The sequence below is a fragment of the Aquarana catesbeiana genome, linkage group LG04 (genome assembly GCF_042186555.1).
Source record: "Aquarana catesbeiana isolate 2022-GZ linkage group LG04, ASM4218655v1, whole genome shotgun sequence".
Classification (NCBI taxonomy): Eukaryota; Metazoa; Chordata; class Amphibia; order Anura; family Ranidae; genus Aquarana; species Aquarana catesbeiana.
In genome coordinates, this window is record NC_133327.1 from 572,001,555 (window position 1) to 572,025,735 (window position 24,181).

At 38.5% G+C, this 24,181-nt stretch overlaps 1 protein-coding gene across 2 annotated transcripts in view; it reads right to left on the reverse strand.

The window, feature by feature from the left end:
* LOC141140660 (myelin and lymphocyte protein-like) overlaps positions 1-24,181 on the reverse strand; it is a 398,217-nt gene that overhangs the window by 302,141 nt on the left and 71,895 nt on the right. The window contains exons 3-4 of one of the 2 annotated variants that reach the window (XM_073628059.1): positions 7,261-7,383; positions 2,815-5,885 (exon numbers count right to left, since the gene is read on the reverse strand). The exons of the other annotated variant lie outside the window; for it this stretch is intronic. Coding sequence (XP_073484160.1) covers positions 5,808-5,885; positions 7,261-7,383 — 201 coding nt within the window. The 3' untranslated portion in view covers positions 2,815-5,807. Of the gene's footprint in view, positions 1-2,814; positions 5,886-7,260; positions 7,384-24,181 lie in introns of those variants that run through there. 2 annotated transcript variants of the gene reach the window in all.

Genomic DNA, 24,181 nt, shown 5'->3' on the forward strand with positions numbered 1-24,181 from the left:
CCCGGACAGGATGGGGGGGAAATTCTTCTGGGACTGAAGTGGTTAATAGCCCTAAAATGGAAGTAGCAATTACCGCCCTCCCGAACAGATCTGCATAAATGTATTCTCGATGTTTACAATATGGAATATTTGACAGCTCGACTCTACAAAACAATCCCTAAATTTAATAAAATTTGTCATTTTCTAGAATTTTAGTTCTGTTGCAGGATATGTCCCCCCGGCATCTGGTCCATATGGAAGTGTGGGAGATTGTCCAGTGAGGTGGGATATACCCAACCCCCTCCCCAACACCCTCTTCATTTATTGTCCCATTCTCTTCTCTTTTGGAATATGCAACTTTTGGTGGAGTGGGCTCTTCGTCACACCTTTGTAGATGCGGCTACCACATGGAAGTCAGGTTTTGATCTTTTTATATTTTTCGCCCTATCTTTGTTTCAGGTCAATGTTATGCAACTCATTTATCTGTACTGTTCGGCACCTTGAAATGGTGCCGATATTCACACACTGGTCTTTCGATTTATATTATATGTGGAGGACATATTTGTAACATTTTGTTTCTGTATTGGATGATTATGCTCCGTTGTTGCCTATTATATACACAGTGGGGTTGATTTACTAAAGGCAAATAGACTGAACGTTGCAAAGTGCAGTTGCACTCTGCAAGAGCAGTTGCTCCAGAGCTTTAGTAAATGAGCAGGGGCTCTGCTAACTTCCATCATCCAATCATGTGCAAGCAAAAATTCATTTTTTTTTTAATTTTCCTTACATGTGATTGGGTATTCTTTGCAAAGGGAATCTTTACCTTATCTACTAAGCTCTGGAGCAACTGCACTTTGCAAAGTGCACAGGCTATTTGCTTTTAGTAAATCATCCCCAGTATGTCTTTTCTTTCTCCAACTTCTTTTAGAAAAAAAAAAAAATTATATTATAATATAAAAAAAATTATATATATATATATATATATATATATATATATATATATATATATATATATATATATATATATATATATATATATATATATATATATATATATATATATATATATATATATATATATATATATATATATATATATATATATGTGCTGCAACAGAATGTTCACTAAGACTTTCAGAAAAAAAAACACGCAGTTCCACAACACAATGTACAGCTGTGGAATCCTCCAAACTGTAATTTAAAAGATTTGTTTTTTCCATGTCCCATGAAGCATCATGACAAGAATTCTCTGCCTCTCTCCAATGTACGGTAATTTTTCAAAAATTGTTAGCATTGGTACACATTTAAATGTAATTCACCACTAAGTTTGGGTTCTCCAAATTTCTATTTTTTTCTGTACATATTTTCTTGCATTGTTTTTCCTAAATAGCAGAATTTCACCCAAAAGGGGCAATTCTACTTGTTGGCATCCTCCTCCCCCCCACCGGCACATTTGGCACTTTTTGGAGGGGGGGGAGAAATTAGGTTCCTGGTTATCAGTGATCTGAGCCGCAAGCATGGCCCCCTCCTTCCCCCGCAGCCTTCTGGGACACATCACAGGTCCCAGAAGACTGTGGGACCATTCACAAAGTGCAGTGCAGTTTACGTATGCACAGTAGGAAACTGGTTGTGAAGCTGCAAAATGACAATGCCTGCAATCTAAGCCGATTGAAGAATCGGCTCTGATAAGGACAATGCTGGATCCCTGGACAGTTAAGGGTTCTTAAATTAAAAGTCAGCAACTACAGTATTTGTAGCTGCTGACTTTTAATCTTTTTGGGGGAGCCTGGAGCTCATAGTTAAGATAAATCTAACTGCCCTAAGCAGAAAAGCATTTGTTCCATTCTTGAAGAAAACTAATTGTATTGTAAACACTGTTACACTCCTGTCTGGTTGTGGCAGTGAGTGATACAGACAAAACTTTTTTTTCATAATTTTGAACAGAGTGGAGAGGGATTAGAACACCAAACAGGTTTTTTGTTGCTGTCTGGGCCCCATTAGGGGCTATTTATCATGTTTACTGGTATCTCTAAAAGTGGAAAAAAAAAAAACACCAAATTTTGGGCAGAGGACTGAATAACAGCTTGCAGCATGACAGACATCCCTCATTCAATGTAAGTACCGTCACTTGTGCGGCTTTAAAAAAAAAATGAAACTTAGGTCAGAATTGTAATAGATGCTGTAAACATATTTGCATTAAAACACGTGACACATGGTGGTGGCAGCTACTGTGGGTGTGTGTGTGTGTGTGTGTATTAGGAGTTACCCACCCTCAGCAATGATTATTCTCAGTCTGCTCGTGCCTAGATTGTGCCCTGAGCTAGAAAATCTCTGTGTAGGGAGAGGGGGTATACATAATTGTCACAACATTAAAGAGGTAAAATCTTATCCGAGATTTAAAGTGGAGTTCCACCCAAAGGTGGAAGCTCCACTTATCTGCTTTCCTCCCCCTCCAGTGCCACACTTGGCACCTTTCAGGGGGAGGAATGGATACATGTTCTTGACAGGTACCCTTCTCCACTTCTGGGAGACTGCGCCGCAGTGCCGTCCCTCAGATGATCAGTCCTCCTCCTCCTTCCTCCGGTGCTGGGCCAGTTAGAAAGCGCGCTTCACGTATGCACAATAGGGAACCGGCCATGAAGCCGAAAGGCGGTGGCAGCACCTGAGAGCAAATCTGAAAATCTGCTGGGGTGTCAACATCGCGGGAACCCTGGACAGGTAAGTGTCCTAATATTAATACATTTTTTCGTGGGAGGGCGGAACTCCTCTTTAAGCAATTGGTTTTAGACCGTCTATAGGTAAAGCAACGATCCTATTAAATCACGAACGTCAAACTGTATAGTATAGATTTTATTTGCAGATTAAACACATTGGAATTATTTTGAATATATTAAGAAGTGGACTAATAATATTACAAGTTACAGGATTAGCATGAAGACATACATAAATTAAGTATGTTATACACAAGTAAATACCGTATATACATGTTTGACAAGTATGAACTTAAATCTAGTAAAAGGTCTGACCATTTAGAGTAATGTAACCAATAGCAACAAAAGATGTTTCATCTTTCATCAGTTGTTTAATACTTTGTTTATTACTTTTCCAAATTCAAAAAAGTACAGCAAAGACATGGCAAGATTTCTTTAAAACATGCAAATATTCTATTTCTTACTGGCAAAATGAAATAATCCCTTTCACCGAATGAGTACAAAAAGCATAAAAAAAATGAAAACACACACAAAAAGAGAAGTAGTATTGAAAATATATATATATATATATATATATATTTTTTTTTTTTTTTTTTTTTACTGTGTAAATACGTTTTGAAAAAGAAAAGGAGAATGAAAAACTATTAATTACATTCCTCCTAGTTGTAAACCCATTCATGTTCCTACTATATAATCTAATGAAGAGGTAGAAGTGGAATAAGCTTCTGCCAAAATTTAAAGTACGATTTCCTATTTTAATTAATTTTTTTTTTTTTTGGTAAAATACTGTATGTATTTAAATGTAAAACCTGATTGACATGCATGCTACTCCACCCACCTGAGCCCTTCCATCCAGTATGTTTCACTCCAAAAGGAGATCCATTGCATTTATCATAGACTCCAAAGCCTGGTTTACACTGACACCGTCAAACCTGCAGTTATATGCATTTAGAAGACATTTACAAATGCCCTATAAAAATTACATAAAAATGCATGTAATGATTTTTCAATGGCTCCATTCAAATTGACAATTTATCTGCATTTAGGCGCGTCCAGTTTAGCTGCTCTTAGAAAAAAATTCTGAGCATCCAGGATCAGATTAGACACTCTAAATGAAGCTAAACAGTGTAAATGTGACTAAATGCATCTAAAACACAGCTAAAGTAGGAACATCTAAAAAACAGGAAAAAATTGTCTGAGAGGCATTAAAATGCTTGTCTGTGCTACACAGGGATTGATTTACTAAAGGCAAATAGACTTTGCAAGTGCAGTTGCTCCAGAGATAAGTAAATGAGGCAAGTCTTCACTTTGCAAAGAGTACTCAATCACGTGCAAGGCAAATAAAGTAAAATAGCATTTTTGCGTGCATGTTTGGATGGTGGAAGTCAGCAGAGCTTTTGCTCGTTTACCAAGCTCTGGAGGCAATGCATTTTTTTTCCCTTTAGTAAATCAACCTCATAATGTCAATGAGTTACCTTCTCAGAAAGCAAATCAATTCCTCAGCTGACTCAGTCAAAATGCACTCACAACATGACTGATATATTTCAACAGTTGTTAAAGAGGAACTGCAGGTAGTTAAAGTGGAGCTCCACCCAAAAGTGGAAGCTCCTCATATCTGCCTCCTTCCCTCTAGTGCCACATTTGGCCCCTTTGGGGGGGGGGGGGGGTGTTAGGGGTATCGGTTTTTGACAGGTACCCATCCCCACTTCCAAGAGATCTTGCCGCAGCTAGATCACTCAGAAGTTTGTCCCCCTTTCTCCTTCCCCCACTGGCCGTTCAGAAAGCGCAGTGACTGTGGCTGCAGATTTTTAATTAACAGGTACTTACCAGTCCAGGAGTCCAGCGTTGTCTTCACTGGTCTTCAGGTCCATGGCACCACCATCTTGGTTGTGACTTCCTCTCCATGAGACAGGACTGGTCCCACTGCCTCCTGGGACTGTGACATGTCTCAGGAGGTTGGGGGGAGTGGCAACCTCTACTATTTTCACCTCGGCGGAAGTGGGTACCTGTCAGGAAAAGTTACCCCACTCCCAAAAAAACCCCAAAACACTGCCAATAGAGGTGGAGGGTGAGGGGAGGGGCGGAGGATAAGTGAAATTCCGCTTTATGTAGAAGGGTTGAATGAGAATGAGGAAAAAAAAAAAAAAAAGCTCCCTGTAGTGGTAATCTACAAATCTCTTAAATTAAAACCGTGAAAGTCACACCAAACATTGCTGTAAGGTAAACACTGCAGTAATAATTCAGACTATATATTCACTGATAATACACTATCCATGCCCTTTAAATAGGCCTCACGATACTAAGCAGCCATAGCAAAATATATTTCAAGTAGGTAAAAGGGACTTTATCAGATGTGTGGCATGATTATAGTGTTTCTTTTTGTACTGGGATAATGGTAATAGCACTTGCACCCTTAGCGGACAGATTTCTCAGAGTTTATTACTCTCAGTGCTTTACTATGGACAGCTATATGCAGATAAAATAGACATTTTAACTTATTTTTTCTGATCCAATTAAAATGACACAAAACTCACATTTTTTATAAAATAAAAGCAATATGTTTTAATATAATATCTCTTTCCTGGTTTCATCTCTCAAATGTAAGCTTTATTCTGCTATTCTCAGACTTCCTGTTCTATGGTGGCTACATTCATTCTCCATGCCTCACTGTGTATGTGAACATAGCCACCCTCTACTGCATGCTCCCGAGATGGACTATACACCTTTGTGCTTACATTAAATTCTATGTGAATTGTAGTATGGTATGTATAACGTGATCATGTGACCAGGAATAAAAACACTCCTCGCTTTAAATTGGTAGTGGTGAGGTGTATCAGGGAGAAGGATAGGAAGCATGCACAGGACAAAAAAAAAGGAGGCTTGACAACAATGGTAAGGGGAAAAAACAAAAACAAAAAAAAAAAAAACAAAACAAACACACACAGCCATGGTATACTTGATATTTTAGAACGATCAATGTAAAAAATAAATGTAGCTTGTCACTTTAAGCCATTGTTAAAACTGACCTAGATGTAATTGTCTGTATGTTCAGCAAACCTACACATTTAAAAAGCAACACAGAAGACTTTTCCATCTGCATTTCATATTTTTAGGACTTTAAGGAGATCTTTTCCATCTGAACAGAGATGCCACTGCATGGACCACATAGAGTACTGTTGCAATATAGGCAAATACCTGCAGAACAAAAAATATATATTTTAATGTACGATAGAATACAATAGGGTAGATGTATGCAAACTGTCCTAAGAGGTAAGTTTTCTCTTGCGCACAATAACAGGTTTCCAAATGTAAGTTTTATAGTCTAGGTTTAAACCTTAGTCAGGAATTCTGATTGTTTTCCATGTGCACACTATTTACACATTAGCCCTAATAATGTCAGTTTATGAAGAAACACATAGGAAATAGCAATGCGCTGACCATGTTTGGAAGTTCTAGGAGTGGGACTCCATGTTTTTGGTGGTGTGGAATGTTTTTAGCTGACCTTATGTGAGTTATTACCATTTATATAGGTGGGAGCACTTTACTTTTTGTATGACAATTCTGAGATCTGCTGCCAATGGTAATTCCTGGAGGATACGGTTTTAACCTGGGTGATTATATACAGTATATGCTTGAGATCTGCTGACATTATTGGTTGCTGGAGGATACCATGCCAGACCTGGGGGATTGTACACATGCTTGAGCGTTGTGTGACCTACTCATTTGTTTGTGGGGTTAACACCTTCTGGTAAGAGTTTGTCACAGAGGTGGTGTGGAATTTATAGAGGCATCATTGTGAAGTTTGTCTTTTTTTTTTTATTTCTTGTCTTGAAATGTTTAGATGGACTATATTTTTTTATTTATTATATACTGAATATTTTAGATTTCCCATTTTTTTTATGTGATTGGGATATTCATATGCACTCAACTGAGAACATGTCTCTTAAAGGATGTTGCACTTTGGACATTTAAAGGAACAGTGCATTTTAATTTTTTTTTTTTGCTTTCTTCACTTGTATATGCACAATACTTCTAGATCATTAGCGCTAAAAAAATTTTTAGCCCGAATATAAATATATATAATATTTAAACGCTTAATTAATTTTTTAGTAGGTTTGGCATCATACCTCACTATACAGCAGCTTCCCTCAACTAGGGTTCCTCCTGAGGTTGCTAGAGGTTCCTTGAGCAATGAGCAGGGGTGATTTGATTTCCTACCTACACTGACCCCCCAGTGCTAGCGGGCAATTTTCCACTGTCCACCAATGTAAGGGGTCACTTCTGCACTGACCACTAATATTGACCACTGAAGATCTGACAGATTTTAGCTTGTCGCAATGTACCTGGTGTGGTGACATGCAGTGAGGAAGGTTGTGTTGTGACATGTTAAAATCTGTCAACTCTTCAGTAGTCAATATCAGTGGTCATGGTCAGTATGTCTGCATTTGGTGGAAACAGGGCATGTAGAAAACAATTGTTTTCTATATGCCCTTGTGTTGTGCTGCAAAGCAGCTCAGCCGATATAGTATAAACTAGTCCTTAGAGATTACAAAATAAATATGACAGTTACCACTGCAGCGATGTTCTCTTGATAGATTTGACCGCCGACATTCGAAGCCGCTATTGTTGCAGAAGCCTGCAGTACTGAAGCACTTAGGTAGAATATGGCAGCAATAAAGTGATAAAAGGCATCCTAAAGAAAAAAAAAATGATATGAATGAGATTAAACACCAAGTTTTACAGTAAAGTGTGTATAAGTGTGTATATATATATATATATATATATATATATATATATATATATATATATATATATATATATATATATATATACACATATATATATATATACACACATACATACATACATATATATATATATACACATATACATATACATACACACACACACACACACACACACATATACACACACAGTATATTACATTTTTTGTATATTCTTTACTTACACAAAATATGAAATAATGAGCGGTATCATGTTACACATGCATTGTTTGTTTGCCTTTAAATAATTTGTCCCCACCTCACTCTGTAGCTAGGGGATACCTAATGTTGTTAGTCTCACCCTTCTTCATGCTTTAGCCTCCATTCATCACATGTACTGTATCTTGCTGGAGTTAAGACAAACCGATTTATTTTTTACCCATTAATTTAATCAGTTATGATCTGCACAAGTTTGTGGATTAAAGGTTTCTACAATCTTCAGGAGGTCATTTGGATTGAGTCACTGTCTGCTAATTCTACTGAGACTGTAAGTTATAGCTATCTTGCCACAACAGGATTCGTTCTAGAGATCACATTTGCAGTACTTAGTTTGGAGAGGTAGAACAAGTGGAACAAATCACCAACTGAATTACAGAGCAGAACAGAAGTAGTAATACAACACACGATCCAATACAAAACGTGCAGAATGCGTTCTTTTGCCGCAAAATATATGTAGCAAGGCTTAGGAGGGAGGATAAACATCAAAGGCTGCTTGTTCCTCGATTGGCCAATTAGGACTGAGGATGTTCATTCAAAAGTTTTAATTGTCACATAGAATTTTCCAGTTAGTTTCAAATATAGCAGTAAAAATAGTAAATAAAACATAATGTAAAATAGATAAATACTCTATAGTGGTCCAGATAGCCAGTTTAAACCTAAAGAATAGGCCTAGGCAAAAGAAAAAAAAAAAAAAAAATTTCTGCACACATGCCTATATTGATCCTGCCATGCCCAGTTCTCGTCTGAACTAGTGAATACCTATGCATCTCTATAATATAAGGTTGTTCTCTTTAGTCCAGCAGGTGAGACCTCTGGTAGGGCAACAGAGGCAGCATCGTTGACTCAGTTCATGCTACGGTGACTCGATTCCGAAGGGACTTTCAGTGCAATCATGTAGTGCGACCTTCATGAGACTTCATGATGTGGCTATGGAGCCCAATTGCACCAAAGTAGCACAGGAAGCGTTTTCAAAATTGCACCACATAATCACATTGATGTGAACAGACACCATTAAAAATAATGTGATTTCCCTTGTGATGTGACTCTGTATTACTTAAGTCGTATCACAAATCTCACCAGTGTGAACCAGCCCTAAAGCAATAAAGGATCAGCAGGTAATTTGTGTGTACATGCAGTGTTAGAAGGGATACAACATTGGGAAAACATGTATGCGTTACATGAATATATGTGTATAAAGGTGTTGACTGCGCTACCTTTAAAATCAATTTTTTACATCAGGAAACTCCTGTGGATACATTTTGGACTTTGCACTTTATAATTTGTATAAGTTTTTTTATTGATGAATTTGAGTGGTGATATTAAGAGTCATGTAAAATCACATATGTATATGTAAAAAATTGATTTGAAAGGTAGCGCAGTCAACACCTTATACACATATATTTTGCACAATTCTTTCACAGTTGGAGGAATAGTTTATTTTGACTGCAGCAACCAAGGGTTTTAATTTTTATTAAAATTTATGTAAATTATCTTAATATTTCACATCTAAAAACACATTGAGTGCGCCGGTGGCACACTTTCACATATCTGTTACATGAATATGTTTTTTTTTTTTTTTTTTAAATATGGTTTTGCCCAGACATATACATTTAAAGTGATTCTGTCCAGAGTCCTGTGTCTATACTCCGCTGCTCTGTTTATTGAGGCACATAGCCCAGGTCGGGGGTCGAGCCTGCATGAGTGCCCCCTAGAAGGCAACTTGCTATTTGGGCACTTGAAAAGGGGGGGGGGGGGGGCACGAGTACCAGCAGGCTCCCCAGAAGGAGGAGGTTCAGGGCCCTTCTGTGCAAAAACTATTGCACAGAGCAGGTATGTATAAGATGTTTATTAATTATTTTATGAAAAAATAAGCCTTTACAACCTCTAAGAAAAGGTGGCTGGAAAGGCAAGTATACATGCTTTTCTTTTACAGGCTTAGCTTTATAAGCTGTTAAAAGGGTCACGTTAAGAAGATGACCAGGCAATGCAAAGCAAAGGGCTGTAATGACCCCAAGTACAGAGCAACCTGGTATTCACAGAGTATCAGGAGACTTTGGGAAACTGCTTTCTGAAAAGCAACCAGTAAGAAACTACAGTATATTAGGGACCTGATCACTTTCTGCATACAAAAAGGCACACATTCGCGTTTATCTACTTACATTTTTTATAGTGAAATATTTTGCACTTTATAAAATATTAATCAAAAAATGTTAGTATATTGCACGTTTTTTCTGTGCTTAGATGCATAATGAAATTTTCGAAGACTTTTTAATATTTAGTCTTTACTATGGTGGCTGTTAAAATACAGTATGTGGGGGAATGGAGCATTATATTGCTTGAAAAGTAGTTTACAGGAGATGGGCGGAGCCTAGCGGAGCAGACATGCATTGTTAGAGCTCCGCACCGCTGAGGAGAGAAGAGAAGAACAAAGCGGAGCCTGCAGGCTCAAAAGGTATCCATTTGAACCTTTTTGCCCCAGGGAACAAACTCTGAAAGTTTGGGCAGGAAATATGGTACTGGGAGGAAACCGTGGCAGAAATAAAAATCACCTCACAAAGAGCTCACAGGCACTCACTGCAGCTGAAGCAGCTCCAGTCACCTCACAAGATACAGCATCAGGGCGCTCTCACAGACAGAAAATGTCACAGCAATACTCTCCATTTGAGTCAGATACAGAACAAATCCTCTCACAAACTTCTCCACAAGCCTCCTCAGCATCCCCAGTAATATTATTACAATTTGAAAAGATGCTTCATAAGGCTTTAAAACAAACCTCAGACCAAATAACAAAAAGCCTAACCAAAGAAATAAGAGAGCTGGGAAGCCGCACCGCAGCCTTAGAAATAAAAATGGATGAAATTATATTTACTTGGGTTGTAATTTCAAACAGAATTGGAACAATTAAAAGAAGAGAATTTAATACTTCAAACTAAGCTCGAAGATTACGAAAATAGAGCCAGACGTTCAAACTTGCGCATAAGGGGAATACCTGAAACTGTGACAGACCTGCAATCTACTATTACTGCTCTATTACAAGAACTAAAGCCAGATATCTCCATTGAACGTTTAGAACTGGACAGAGTACACAGAGCCCTCACAGCCAAAAAAAAAGATGGACCCCCACGTGATATAATCACAAAATTTCATTATTACAGAACGAAAGAACAAATACTAATTGCTGCAAGAGAAAAAAAAGGAACTTAATTTTCAAGGACACAATTATCAAATTTTTTGCTGACCTATCCCAACTTACTATTACTAAAAGACGATTCAAGAAACCCCAACTAATGGAACTGCAACGCCACAACATTATGTATCAATGGGGCTTCCCCTTTTCAGTCAGATTTAACTACCAAGGTACAATTTACAGAAGCAGATCAGCAGATGAACTACAACAAACCCTTTTAAAATTAAATCTGACAGAACCCACAAGCAGCAACTCTCCCACACGCAGAAGAATGGCATCATCTTCACCTTCAGGCAGCACAAAATTTCAGAACAAAATGGGAATCATCATTCTCACAAAAGAGGCCGTTATGCCACATCATCCATGGACCAAGAAGATTCAATGGACTGACATCCTAATTCCTGATATCTCTTCATTTATTATACTAAGATATGGTTCTCTATAAAAAACCTGTATTTATAACTGAATGTAACTGCATTCTGATAGTCACACACTGTGTGGGATCATGTTACATTCCAGTGATATTTCTTATTACTTCTGATTCATATAGCCTTAGAATATATAAGTGAAATAAGGAAATTCTTGTTCAGTTATATATTATCAGGTAATAACAATAGATTTTATTACTTTTTAGGACAAATATATTCAATAATCCAGAAGTAATGGAAGCTTTTTCTTTCTTTTCTTAAAACAAATATATTATTACCTAACTAGTTCCTAGAATTATGTTTTTGTTTATTCTAATCTGAAGCAATACAACCTCAATTTTATGAGTTAACATATCTAAACAGTTACATATGAATAAAATATGTAATTGTTTATTCTAAAAGGGTTAAAATCCCAAAATAATTCAAACTATCTTCATCAATACCAAAGTTATTAACAGTACCTTTCTAACTGAATTATTTAGCCTAGGGCAAGACTAACAAATATACAACCACCCTGGAATAAATAATTTCAACAAAAACTATATTCTGCACTCCAATTAATGAAACATCATTTTGATGTCTTTTGACATAGCACTTCTCTCCTGTAAGCGGAAGATCCGTGTACCCCCATTAGCTCTCCTCATTCTCCCAACCATATTATGTGGGAGTGTGACGAAGGCACTTATTCCCCTGAGAGAGATATTTATTCTCTTTCACGGGTAAATTGTGATTACTTGCAAAAAATAATTTATACAATGTATCATCTAATCTCATATGTTTTTTGTTTACCCTTTACTCCAGAATTCACTGGTTTCTTTTCTATCTATTCATCTCTTCAGTCCACACAGGTTGATCTGCGCAGTCAGCTCTGCATAACAAAAAGCAAGTCAAAACTATTTGATCTGTTGCCATGGCACCACTGAATATACTTTCCCTGAATGTTCAGGGAATAAATGTCCCTCAAAAAAGGACCAAAGCCTTCCGTACTTTCCATAATAAGAAGGCTCACATAGTATGCCTCCAAGAAACACACTTCACCAAAGATTCTACTCCAAAATATATTTCTCCTTTTTATCAACAAATTTACACGGCTTCTGCCTGTACCAAGCAAAGGGGAACTCTAATTGCATTTCACTGATCCACACCATTCACCTTATCATCAGAAATTAAAGACCCAGAAGGTAGATACCTGATACTCATGGGTTATATAATGGATACAGCAATCACGGTGATTTCCTACTACGCTCCTAACAAACAACCTACACCATTCCTCTCACATATATTACAAGTGATTAATACACACAAAATAGGAACAGTGATAATGTGTGGGGATTCGAACCAGGTCCTCCTCCCATTTCTAGATAAATCACCTTTTACACCATCCAAAATAACCTCTAGATTACCTTTTTCTCAACTTCTTTCCAAATACAATCTGGTAGTTTCGTGGAGAGAAAGTAACCCAATGAAAAAGAAATTCACTTATTTCTCGCACCCTCATCAAACCTTCACCAGAATAGATCATATTTTTCTAACAATAGGAATGATACCAGAAATTATTGCATCAGATATAATTCCGATTCTGTGGTCTGACCATAATGCAGTATACACTACTATAGCCTCAGCCATACCAAAAGCGCATGACCCAACGTGGTACTTACCGGACATAATGCTCAAACACCCACTACATCAGATGGCCATTGAACAAACTTTAAAGGAATACATATCAATTAATAATACAACAGACATCTCCCCAATAACACTGTGGGAAGCTCATAAGCCTGTCTTGCGTGGTACAATACAAAGACAAATGGCACTATTTAAAACGGGAACGCAAAAATCTAGCAAAAAAACTAGAACTCAATTTTAATGCAGCCTACATATCATTTCAAGATAATCCATCTCAGAGTACAAAATCTCATCTGGAAAAATCTATCTTGGAATACGATCTATTTCTCACTGAGTCAGTTGATAAATCCCTCAAACGCTCCAAACACAATTTCTACATGAATACAAACAAACCAGGTACATATTTGGCTCGGGCATTAAATTCAACTAACAAATCTTTCAAACCAATACGTTTGAAATTATCAAAAAATGTTTACACTTGTAATCCAGTTAAAATAGTCCATAAATTTCACTCACATCTCGCAACTTTATACAAGACAAACAATGAATTTAATACTACAGAGGCTGAATCCTTCTTCTCAAAAATAACCTTACCTGAGTTATCTCAGAATCAAAAAAGCAGTTTGGATGAGCCTAGAACTATAGATGAAGTTGCTAACGCCATAAAAGACCTAAAACTTAACAAAAGACCAGGCCCAGACGGCTACTCGGCTTTATACTATAAAACATTCTCAGAAATACTCTCTCCCATTCTCACTGAAAGTTTTAACAAACTTCTAGATGGACATTCTTTTCGGCAAGAAACACTAATGGCAATTGTTTGCATGATCCCAAAACCCCTTTCCGATGATACTTCCTGTGTGAATTATCGGCCTCTCTGTTAAACCTCGATATTAAATTATTAGCAAAAATAATAGCAAAACGCCTCAATAGCATTATAGGAAAATTAATACATAGAGATCAAGTAGGCTTCATGCCAAATAGACAGGCAGGCGATAATATACACAGGGCAGTGTTATTGGCACATATTGCTAAAAAACGGAAAATCCCTTTATGTTTTCTATCTCTCGATATTAAGAGGGCATTTGACACAGTATCCTGGCAATATATGCAATATTCATTACAAAAATGGGGTTTTGGACCCCACTTTTTAACATGGATCAAAGCATTATATAATAAACCCAAAGCCTATATAAAATATGCTGGATACAAATCTGAAGCCTTTAATATCGAAAGAGGTACCCGACAGGGTTGCCCATTATTTGCCCTTATACTCGAACCCATGGCCCAATACATCAGAACAAACCAAACTATAACTGGCATTGAAGTAGGAGGCATTACACACAAATTATGTATATTTGCAGACGATATATTACTTTTTCTATCATCACCACAGGTCTCTGGTCCTAACTTAATACCAGCTCTTGATGGATTTGCAGCCCTATCCGGCCTTATGATTAATCCTAAGAAATGCCTAGTGCTTAATATTTCACTCACAAACATGGAATTGATCCCGGCTAGGGCTGCACTTCCATTCACATGGGCAGAAAAATCAATCCCATATCTTGGAATTCATTTAACAGCATCTCATTCTGACTTATTCTCAACCAATTATCCTCCTGTGTTAAGACAGATCACAAATCTAATAAAACAATGGTCGCAACTTCCTTTATCCTGGATAGGGAAGATTAATGCAATCAAAATGACTATTCTACCCAAATTGCTTTATCTATTCAGAGTCCTCCCTATTCCAATTCCTTCCTATTTTTTGAGAATAGTACAAAAAAGAGCAACTTCGTTTATATGGGGCTCTTCTAAACCACGTATACCTATACACACACACACTACATCTTCCCAAAAATAAAGGAGGCCTGGGATACCCTAATTTTACTAACTACTACAGAGCAGCACATTTGGCTAGTCTGTCCAAATACCATGCAAAACAGGAAATCCCATTATGGGTATTTATAGAGGCTTCAGAAAATGACCCTCTATTAATATCAAATTTATTATGGCTTGATCCTAAAGACCGCTTTAAAATTCATAATCCCATAACTAAACACTTCTTATCTCTCTGGGATAAACTAAAAACCAAATATCAGTTACAATCTCCACACAATCCTCTCCTTTCTTTTATCAGAAATCCGGCCTTTTATCCGGCATGGATCTACCCAATTTCTTTTAAAGCTTGGACAACATCAGGCATTCAGACACTAAAGGACTTCATAGCATCTAAATCATTCCTTTCATTCCCATCGCTTAGAGAAAAATATGATCTACCAAACTCTGAGATATTTAGATATCTCCAAATCAAAAATTTCTATACACCATTCCTAAAGGGGGATACACCATTATCCCAATTATCCATTTTTGAATCAATCTGTACAAAAGATCAATTTGCTAAAGGTACAATTTCATCACTTTATAATCAATTATATGGAGTAGCAAATCTTAATAGACCCGCTTACGTTCAGAGGTGGGAGGAGGACCTGGGACGAACTTTAGAAGACACGGACTGGTCTAACATATGGCTCACATCTAAGTCATCTTCACCCAACATCTTAGCACTGGAGACAAATTATAAAGTCCTAACTCGCTGGTACCTTGTACCCGCTAGAGTGGCAAAATATTCACCTAATACCTCAGCTCTTTGTTTTCGAGGATGCCCAGAAATAGGCACATATTTACACATATGGTGGACGTGCCCAGTAATCCAAACCTTCTGGAAGGAAGTCTTCGTGATTGCATCTAAAATATTTAAAAAAATAATACAACCAGATCCATATTTAACTTTACTTAATCTAAAACCGAATGGTTAACACTCTCTCAATTCAAACTTATGATCCAACTAATAACGGCTGCAAAACAAACAGTGGCCAAGGCATGGATATCTCCTACATTGGTACTAGCAGAAACAATTCACAGAATGAATAATACAATGTCCCATGCTAAGATGGTAGCCATCGATCAAAATCAAATTCCAAAATTTGAAAAACTTTGGCATCCTTGGATAAAACAACAGTTACTGTCAAACTTCAATGACTCTGTCCTGTTGCCATGGTAACAGATTAAATGACTTACAGAGACACCCATTCTAAGGCTTCAAAGAGAACTAAAAAGAATAATAAACTGACGAGCGGGACAACCTTGTGGACCATACCTCTACCTTTCAAACCTTTTTCTTCTTTCTCTTTCCTTTTCTCCACCTTACGATTAAAGCTCATTATCAGAATTTATTTGACCTATATACACTCTACTTGTAAACAATATGTATAGTAGGTATAAATCATTTAAATACCTACAAAAGTAACTAAGGAAATGATATATATATCTCTTTAATTTAGGTTTATGTGAACCCAATGTTTAATATTTGAAATTTCATGATATTTACCTATATAAACCCTACTGTAAAACAATGAGCTTACTTTATAGATCCTTGTAAACTTACTTTATGTATCTTTATAACATTGTATACTCAATAAACTTCTTTTGACAAGGAAAAGTAGTTTACAACAGCTAGGGCCTGAGTAGGGCCAAATTAAGAGAGGGCAACCCACATCATTACCACCACCAAGAGCAGACATGGTTTTACCAAGTGGCCCCCCCACAAACCTTCACTGAGCTCTCCAACCAAACTTCCTTGTCAAATCCCAAACAGATTTGAAATCTAGAATATATGATGTGTGCCATGTCCAGTGTGCAGCAGCATGTGTGCTGCGTATGGTGTATGCAGTGTCTAGTGTGTGGTTGAGAAAGAGGCTGAATACCCAAAAATGTGTTGCCTACCTCCCACAGCATTTTTTACTGAAAACGTGGAAAATTTACTGACGAAACTTTTTTTACTGGCAACCTGAAAAATTACAGAACTATTAAAATTAAAAACAATCAATATTTATCACTTCCCTACCCGCCCATTGTCATATGACATCCACAGATGGGATTTCCTATCGTGGGCGGGCATCATATGACATCCTTCGCTTCCTGGCTGTAGCCGCCGCGTCACAGAGGAGCCAATGCGTGTGCCCCGGCAGCCGCGATGTCCGGCGGGCACTAGCGATCACTTGTTACAGAGCAGGGCCGTGGCTCTGTGTGTGTAAACTAAGTAGGAACACCGATCAGTCTCCTCCCCTAGTCATTCCCCTCCCCCTACAGTTAGAATCACTCCCTAACACATTTAACCCCTTGATCACCCCCTAGTGTTAACCCCTTCCCTGTCAATGACATTTATACAGTAATCAGTGCATATTTATAGCACTGATCGCTGTATAACTGTCAGTGGTCCCAAAATAGTGTCAAAAGTGTCTGATCTGTCCGCCGCAATGTCACAGTCACGATAAAAAAAAAAAAAAAAAAAAAACACAACACCACAGCATTACAATTTATCAGTCCTTGATTAAAAAAAAAAAAAAAAAAAAAAAAAATTGCAGATTTTTACAAATTGTCCATGAATCTACCGATGGTTGGTAACCCTGCCTGTGTCCCCTGTACGCGAGGCAGCTGGCTCATTGGTGTGCGTTGGGAGCTCTGCATGTGCATCCTCTTTTTTATTTTTACATGGAAGTTGATGCTTTTTTATTCTCAACAAAAGTGACCTTAATTGCTGACATTGCCCTGCGCGCAGCTCTTCTGTTTTTCTCCTGATCTAAGGCTGGTCCTTGCCAAGATGGTTCATGGATGCTGTGTGATGTCTGGCTGATTCTGATCTAAAGAACATTCTATATTCAGTATGTCCAAACCCTAAGATGAAATCCTTAAGGCTGTATACTTCATGGTCACACAAGGTCCATTAAAGGAGTTGTAAAGGTAGAAGGTTTTTTACCTTAATGCATTATATGCATTAAGGTAAAAAGCCTTCTGTGTGCAGCAGCCACCCCGGCACCCCTAATACTTACTGGAGCCCCATCTCTGTCCACGAGTGTCTCAGCCGTCTGGGACTCTCCTCCTGATTGGCTGAGACACAGCAGGGGTGCCATTGGCTACCGCAACTGTCAAAGTCTGTTAGCCATTCAGGAGAGAGGGGACGGGGCCGAACTGCTGCTCCGTGTCTGAATGGACACACAGGAGCTGCAGCTTGGCTCAAGTGCCCCCATAGCAAGCTGCTTGCTGTGGAGGCATTCGACAGTAGAGAGGGGCCAGGAGCAGTAAAGAGGGACCCAAGAAGAGGAGGATCCAGGCTGCTCTGTGCAAAACCACTGCACATAGGAGGCAAGTAGAAATTTTTTTTTTTTTTTTTTTTTAAAAACAAGACTTTTCAATCACTTTAAGCCTCCATCTACCCTCCTAGACTTTTTTCCCCCCATCTCCTAACAGTTCACTAGTTAGAGCAACACAAAAGGGGGACTTTAAAAAAGGTGCCAAAATGAGTTTACAACTATGTCACATAGTAAAAAATATATTTTATTCAATATCAGGTTTAAAAAAAAAAAAAAAATGTTATCTTAAAAATTATCACATTGGCATTCTGCTCTACAGGTTTCACCCAGAAGTGCTTTCTCAGGAGGGAGACTTAAAGTGGTTGTAAACCCTTACAGACTACTTTCACCTACAGGTAAGCCTAGATTAAGGCTTACCTGTAGTTGCTTGAAATATCTCCTAAACCTACACAGTTTAGGAGATATTTACTATTTCTCCGAACGATGCGGTCTTCTGCGCATTTGCCAATGTATTCGGCGCATGTGCACTCTTGAAAGGGCACGCTGTGCCGTTTCAAGCCGGGGTCATGCCGTGATGTCACGTGACTCCGGCCAGTCACAGAGCCGGAGTTCGCAGCTCCGGAAGGAAGAGGGGTGAAGAATGGACGCTCGCTGCCAGTGAGGAAATCGGGGACATCGCAGGCTCCTGTGTCAGGTAAGTGACACATAATAAGCTACTATGCGATGCATAGTAGCCCATTATGCCCACCAGGGTTTACTGCCTCTTTAAGAGTGCTGCATAAAGATGTGCAGCATTATAAGTGAAAAAGACAAAAGTTTATAAATATTTACAGTAGTTGTATTATATTTCATTACAATTATCTTTTTGCCATTTAGACATAAAACTTTACAAAAATAGCCATACATTAAATATTTTGAATTAAGAAAAGCGCTGCAGTTGCGCCTATATGAAAGGGGCTATAGCAAAAAATGCCTCAAAAGGGCCTATAATAGAGCCAAATATCAAGATAGGGTATCGCTTATCCATGGCAAAAAACTAGAAAGTCAGATGTTGGGGTAAGAATGATTACTTGTTTTTCAGGACAACAGAAACAAGTCCGTCAAATAATGCAGAAATATTGGTATCTACTAATGGCCGCTAATACCATATCAAAACATATAAAAGCATACCCTGAGATTACCGTCAAAAGCTCAAAATCATAAAAAAAAAAAAAAAAAAAAAAAAGAAGAGGACAAAATTGGTCCACAGCCACTACTCTTAAAGATAGGAAAAAAAAACAGATTGAAAAGGAACCTTTGCCTGTAATGAATGCAATTTTTCAGCTATATTTAAAGGGCTCAAAAAATCACGTTGCCTAAAAGGACATATTTTCAGATCACAATTTTTGGCAGATTGCCAATCAGTGGGAGTAGTCTAGGTTATGTTATGCAATTGTGGAGCTATATGGGGAAAACAGAGATCACAAATTCGATGAAAAAAAAAAAATGGTATCAGGTTTCCCTAGTTTCCAAGAAAAAAAAAAAAAAAAAATGGATACACCAATCAGTAGACACATGGGTCTTTTTCACAGATTCGATTGATCAAAAATGCATTTCTTTGCCCTAGAATACGTACCACAGAATGAATGAGGGGGTGATAACGACAAGTTGCTTTTATAGGGAGAGGCTCGCTGGATTCACAACTTGTCGGCCCTAAAATACCCTGGATTAAAATTATGCCCTCAGTTACAAACCATTTTTGTTACAAAAGGACCATTGTTTCATCCAAATTCTCCACATTGTATCTGTCATACTCCTTTGCTCAACTGGACTGGCATACCAATACTGCCAGTTTAATTTAGTTTGTGTTGATGTCAATACATGTACAAAATTTGATCTGATAGGTATTGCTTCATTATGCTTGTAATTGAATTAAGATGGGCTTTTTACTCTATTTTGAGGATGTAGGAACAAGTCGAATTAATCCTATTTTTTAATTATTTTATATATTCTTCATCTGTCTAAAAATTATTTTTCATTTATACAACCAGTTTGATAGTACGATTGAGAATTTCCCATGACAGGTCTTAATTGGCACAGGCGACCATACAGACGCCCGGGGCACTTGCTCCTTTGGTGTTCAACCAATCGCTTCTAGCAGGCTTGAGCCCTTATTTGTATGACTGGTGAGTGGCTACTGGGACAACTCTCAATTACCATCTAATGACTGGGGCATTTCCCTTAACCTCCTGAATCATCCATTGAAAGTTGCCATGCGTTATGACGCACAGGGGTTGGCCTTGGTTGTTCCATCGGCCACCCGTGTGCATTATGGACATGGATTTTCCAACATGGTGATGTTGGTCATTATCCGCCTGATGCCACTTCCGCCCTACTAGACCGGCGCATGCGCACCAACATCAAATTGACGTCCGCGTCCTGCTGGTGATATCAGGGGCCATCGGGATGAGGAGAATACCAATTGTGGCAATCAGCCACCATTCACTGACAGAGTTTGTGAAAGGGCCTGCACCTCTCTTCTCCCTCTTTTTAATAACTGTGAACCCTATCCGGGATAGGAAAGAACTTTTGCCAACGATTCTGCACTGGTTTATGATCATGCTGCCCTCCACTTGGGATCTGCTGCCCCCACTTGGGATCTTCTGGTCACCAGTTCTTGGGGGGAGGTTTTTCTCACATCCAAGCCAAGCTGTCTCACAGCTATAGGGGGGCATGTGCTTGATCTCTCCCCAGCCTGGTTGATACAGGAGCTCCATTTTAACCCCTGCACTGTTTTTCGATATACTACTTGAAACATATACATTTAGCTTTCCCTCTAGGATTTTTTTTGGCTGATTCCGAGTTGGAGGTTGATTCAAATAAACCCCCACAGTAGAAGGGATCGTCGCTGGTATTGTTCCATCTCGGGGTGTGTTTATTCAGAGCATACCACCTATGCTTTCCCTCCTTCTTAAATTTCAGTGTCTGAATACCCTTTTCACTGGGAAAAGGGGAATCAATTGGTTGCATTCCAATGTAATACGATTAAGGTAAACTTCTTAAATACAGACAAATTGATCTCTGCTCAATTGATCAGAGTTACTCAAACACCTCTTTATATACTTTAGCTGATTTTTTTTGTCTTCTCCTTATGGTTGCACAATGTCCCGTGGGCCTTGGCTGGATAGGAACTCATGTACTCAATTGATTCAAGTTGTGATTTTTAAGCATCCAGTAGGCCCTTCTTAATTCAAAATATTTAATGTATGGCTATTTTTTGTAAAGTTATGTCTAAATGACAAAGATAATTGTAATGAAATCTATAATACACCTACTGTAAATATTTATAAGTGTTTGTTTTTTTCATTTATAGCATCATCTTTATTCAGCACTCTTAAAGCGGTTGTATACCCGCCGTTTTTTTTTTTTTTTTTCCCCTACACCTGCAAGGGAAAAGGCATAATGAGCTAGTATGCACCGCATACTAGCTCATTATGAGATACTTACCTTAGAACGAGGCGCCGGCATCTCACCTGGTCCACGCCGAGGGAGCTGACATCTCCCCTCGGCATGTCTTCTAGGTATCGCGGCTCCGGCGCTGTGAGTGGCCGGAGCCGCGATGTCGTCACTCCCGCGCATGCGCGCGGGAGACTTTTGCCCGGCAAGCTCCGGAGTTTGCTGGGCTGTCAGCCGAGAATCCTCTGTGCGCATGCGCCGCTGCAGTCAGCGGCTCATTGCGAGGGGAATATCTCCTAAACCTTACAGGTTTAGGAGATATCTTTTTTACCTACAGGTAAGCCTTATTATAGGCTTACCTGTAGGTAAAAGTTAAAAATAAAAAGGTATACAGCCACTTTAAGTCTCCTGAGGAAGCTCCTCTGGGTGAAACATGTAGAGCAGAAGTGGCTGCATTGTTGTATGAATTGCATGTCAATGTGATAATTATTTATATTTTTTAAACCTGGTACTCAAAATATATATTTTTTTTACTATACGTGACACAGTTGTAAACTCATTTTGGCACCTTTAAAGTCCCCCTTTTGTCTCCCTATATTTGCTTGTAAATTGGAATGTGGTACCTGTTTCGGTCTCTCATTGCCCAAAACCTGGTATCTATAGTTAGAGCAACAGTTTGTGGGTCTTTTTTTTTGACAGCACATTGCAGCACAAATGACACACAACACTAGACAATACACAGCAGCACTTAGCCTTTTTTTTTTTTATAAAAGTAGTTTGTAAGGGACATTTGTTTTACTATGACATTAAAACAAACCTATCGCTCTTTCTTGACTGCAAAGCCATAAGTCTGACTTAGCAGGAGGCTGGTTGACTACTGTAGAGAGACCTCTGCTTCCACAGAGAACAGTGATTCTTCTCTGCAGCTTCCTGCTCATGAACACGATTTTCTACTAATTAGTTGCTTTATGCAAGAAAAAAAAAAAAAAAAAAAAAAAATGGATCCTGTCCTTTAAAGCATGTTATACTGCACATTGCTTGTGCTGTGTAATTTGGCCCCCTGTAACACCTGAAATACCTGGCTGATCCTGCCTGGCTGCCAGGCGCTCTGAAGTCAGGTATCGACAGCATTTTTTTTTTTTTAATAAAGCATGTACGCCGTCATCTAGCATTAGAAAACAGAGGAGTGTATAAAGTGGGCAGAGTGACTTAACCACTTTAACTAAATAAACTTTTCTCATCTTTACTTTGGAGCCTTTTCTTTGTAATGTACGGGCTAATAAAAGATATCGCCAGGCTTCCAACCTTAGCAGGCATTCTCAAAGTTGCCGCCTATCTCATTTTCTGTCTCATGTCACCTACTGTCTCGATTCCAGCCTTACTATGCAAACTAGACTGATACGGCGCCCTAATTTTAAAATGAACCTATCCAAGTTGGAAGCCCTGAATATCTCATTTCCTTAATTCCCAATACATAACAGTGAAACATACCTTCCCATTCAAATGGTCAGAATCGCATATCCGATACTTAGGGACAAACATACAGTCGCAACTAGCTAGAATCTTTGAACCTAACTTTAGTCTTCTGGCTAAAATAACATCAGACCTTCGGAAGTGGGATAAAGAAGCATTCATGTAGTTTGGCCGAAATAGCGTCCTGAAGATGAATTTCCTACCGAGAATTTTTCAACTATTACAAACTTCCTTCCACCTAGCTTTTTTAAAGACCTGAGTGCTAGCTTTCTCTCTTACCTATGGAAAGTGAAGAAGGCCAAGATTAAAAGGACAACTTTCTCCCTGCCAACACATATTCCCAGACCCTGTCACATGGCAGTTCACATGGCATGACTTCTGGACTGGTGTACCCAAAAGCAGAACAAACATTGGATTGCCCTAGAACACTCTCTCTTGGACTTTCTCATCAAAGACCTACCATGCCCTTTTCAAAGATAATCTGGAGTGGGTGACTAGGGACAAAAAGAAGGCACATTTATTAAATACCTTCTTCAGCTCTGTGTATACAAAAGGAGCATGAGGGAGCTTAAGTCCATAATGGGGATGGTATTGACACAGCCCTGAATGATCCACAATGGCTCAAAAGTGACATGGTCCAGAAATATTTAGACAGACTAAAGGTGGATAAAGCACCTGGACCAGATGGCATCCACCCACGGATCCTAAAAGAATTGAGCCCTGTCATTTCAAAGCCATTGTTTCTAACTGAGGGATTTGTTAAGGACTGGAATAGTACCACTAGATTGGCCTAGGGCCAGTGTGGTGCCTATATTTAAAAAGGGATCAAAGTCTTTACCAAGTAACTATAGACCTGTTAGTTTAACTTCTATAGTTGGGAAGTGTTGGAAGGCAACATGATTTAATATCATATTTCTGGAGTTTCTCTTGATACAACCAAGCCTTTGCTTTCTTGGGGGCGGTCTGGAATGTCTTTGTAGCATATCTGAAAGAATAGATCAGGCCTCCATCAAGGCTGGAAAACTTTGCTCCGGACCGTCTGTTATCACGCTATACAAGCAAACTTGAAAGGGACCATAGCTGATAAGATGATTGATGAATGTCCTGCTACAGAAGATAAAAGGACCAAAAGACATTGAAGATAGACAATGCTGCCCCTAGAGGCCAATATAGCAGGACGGACAGT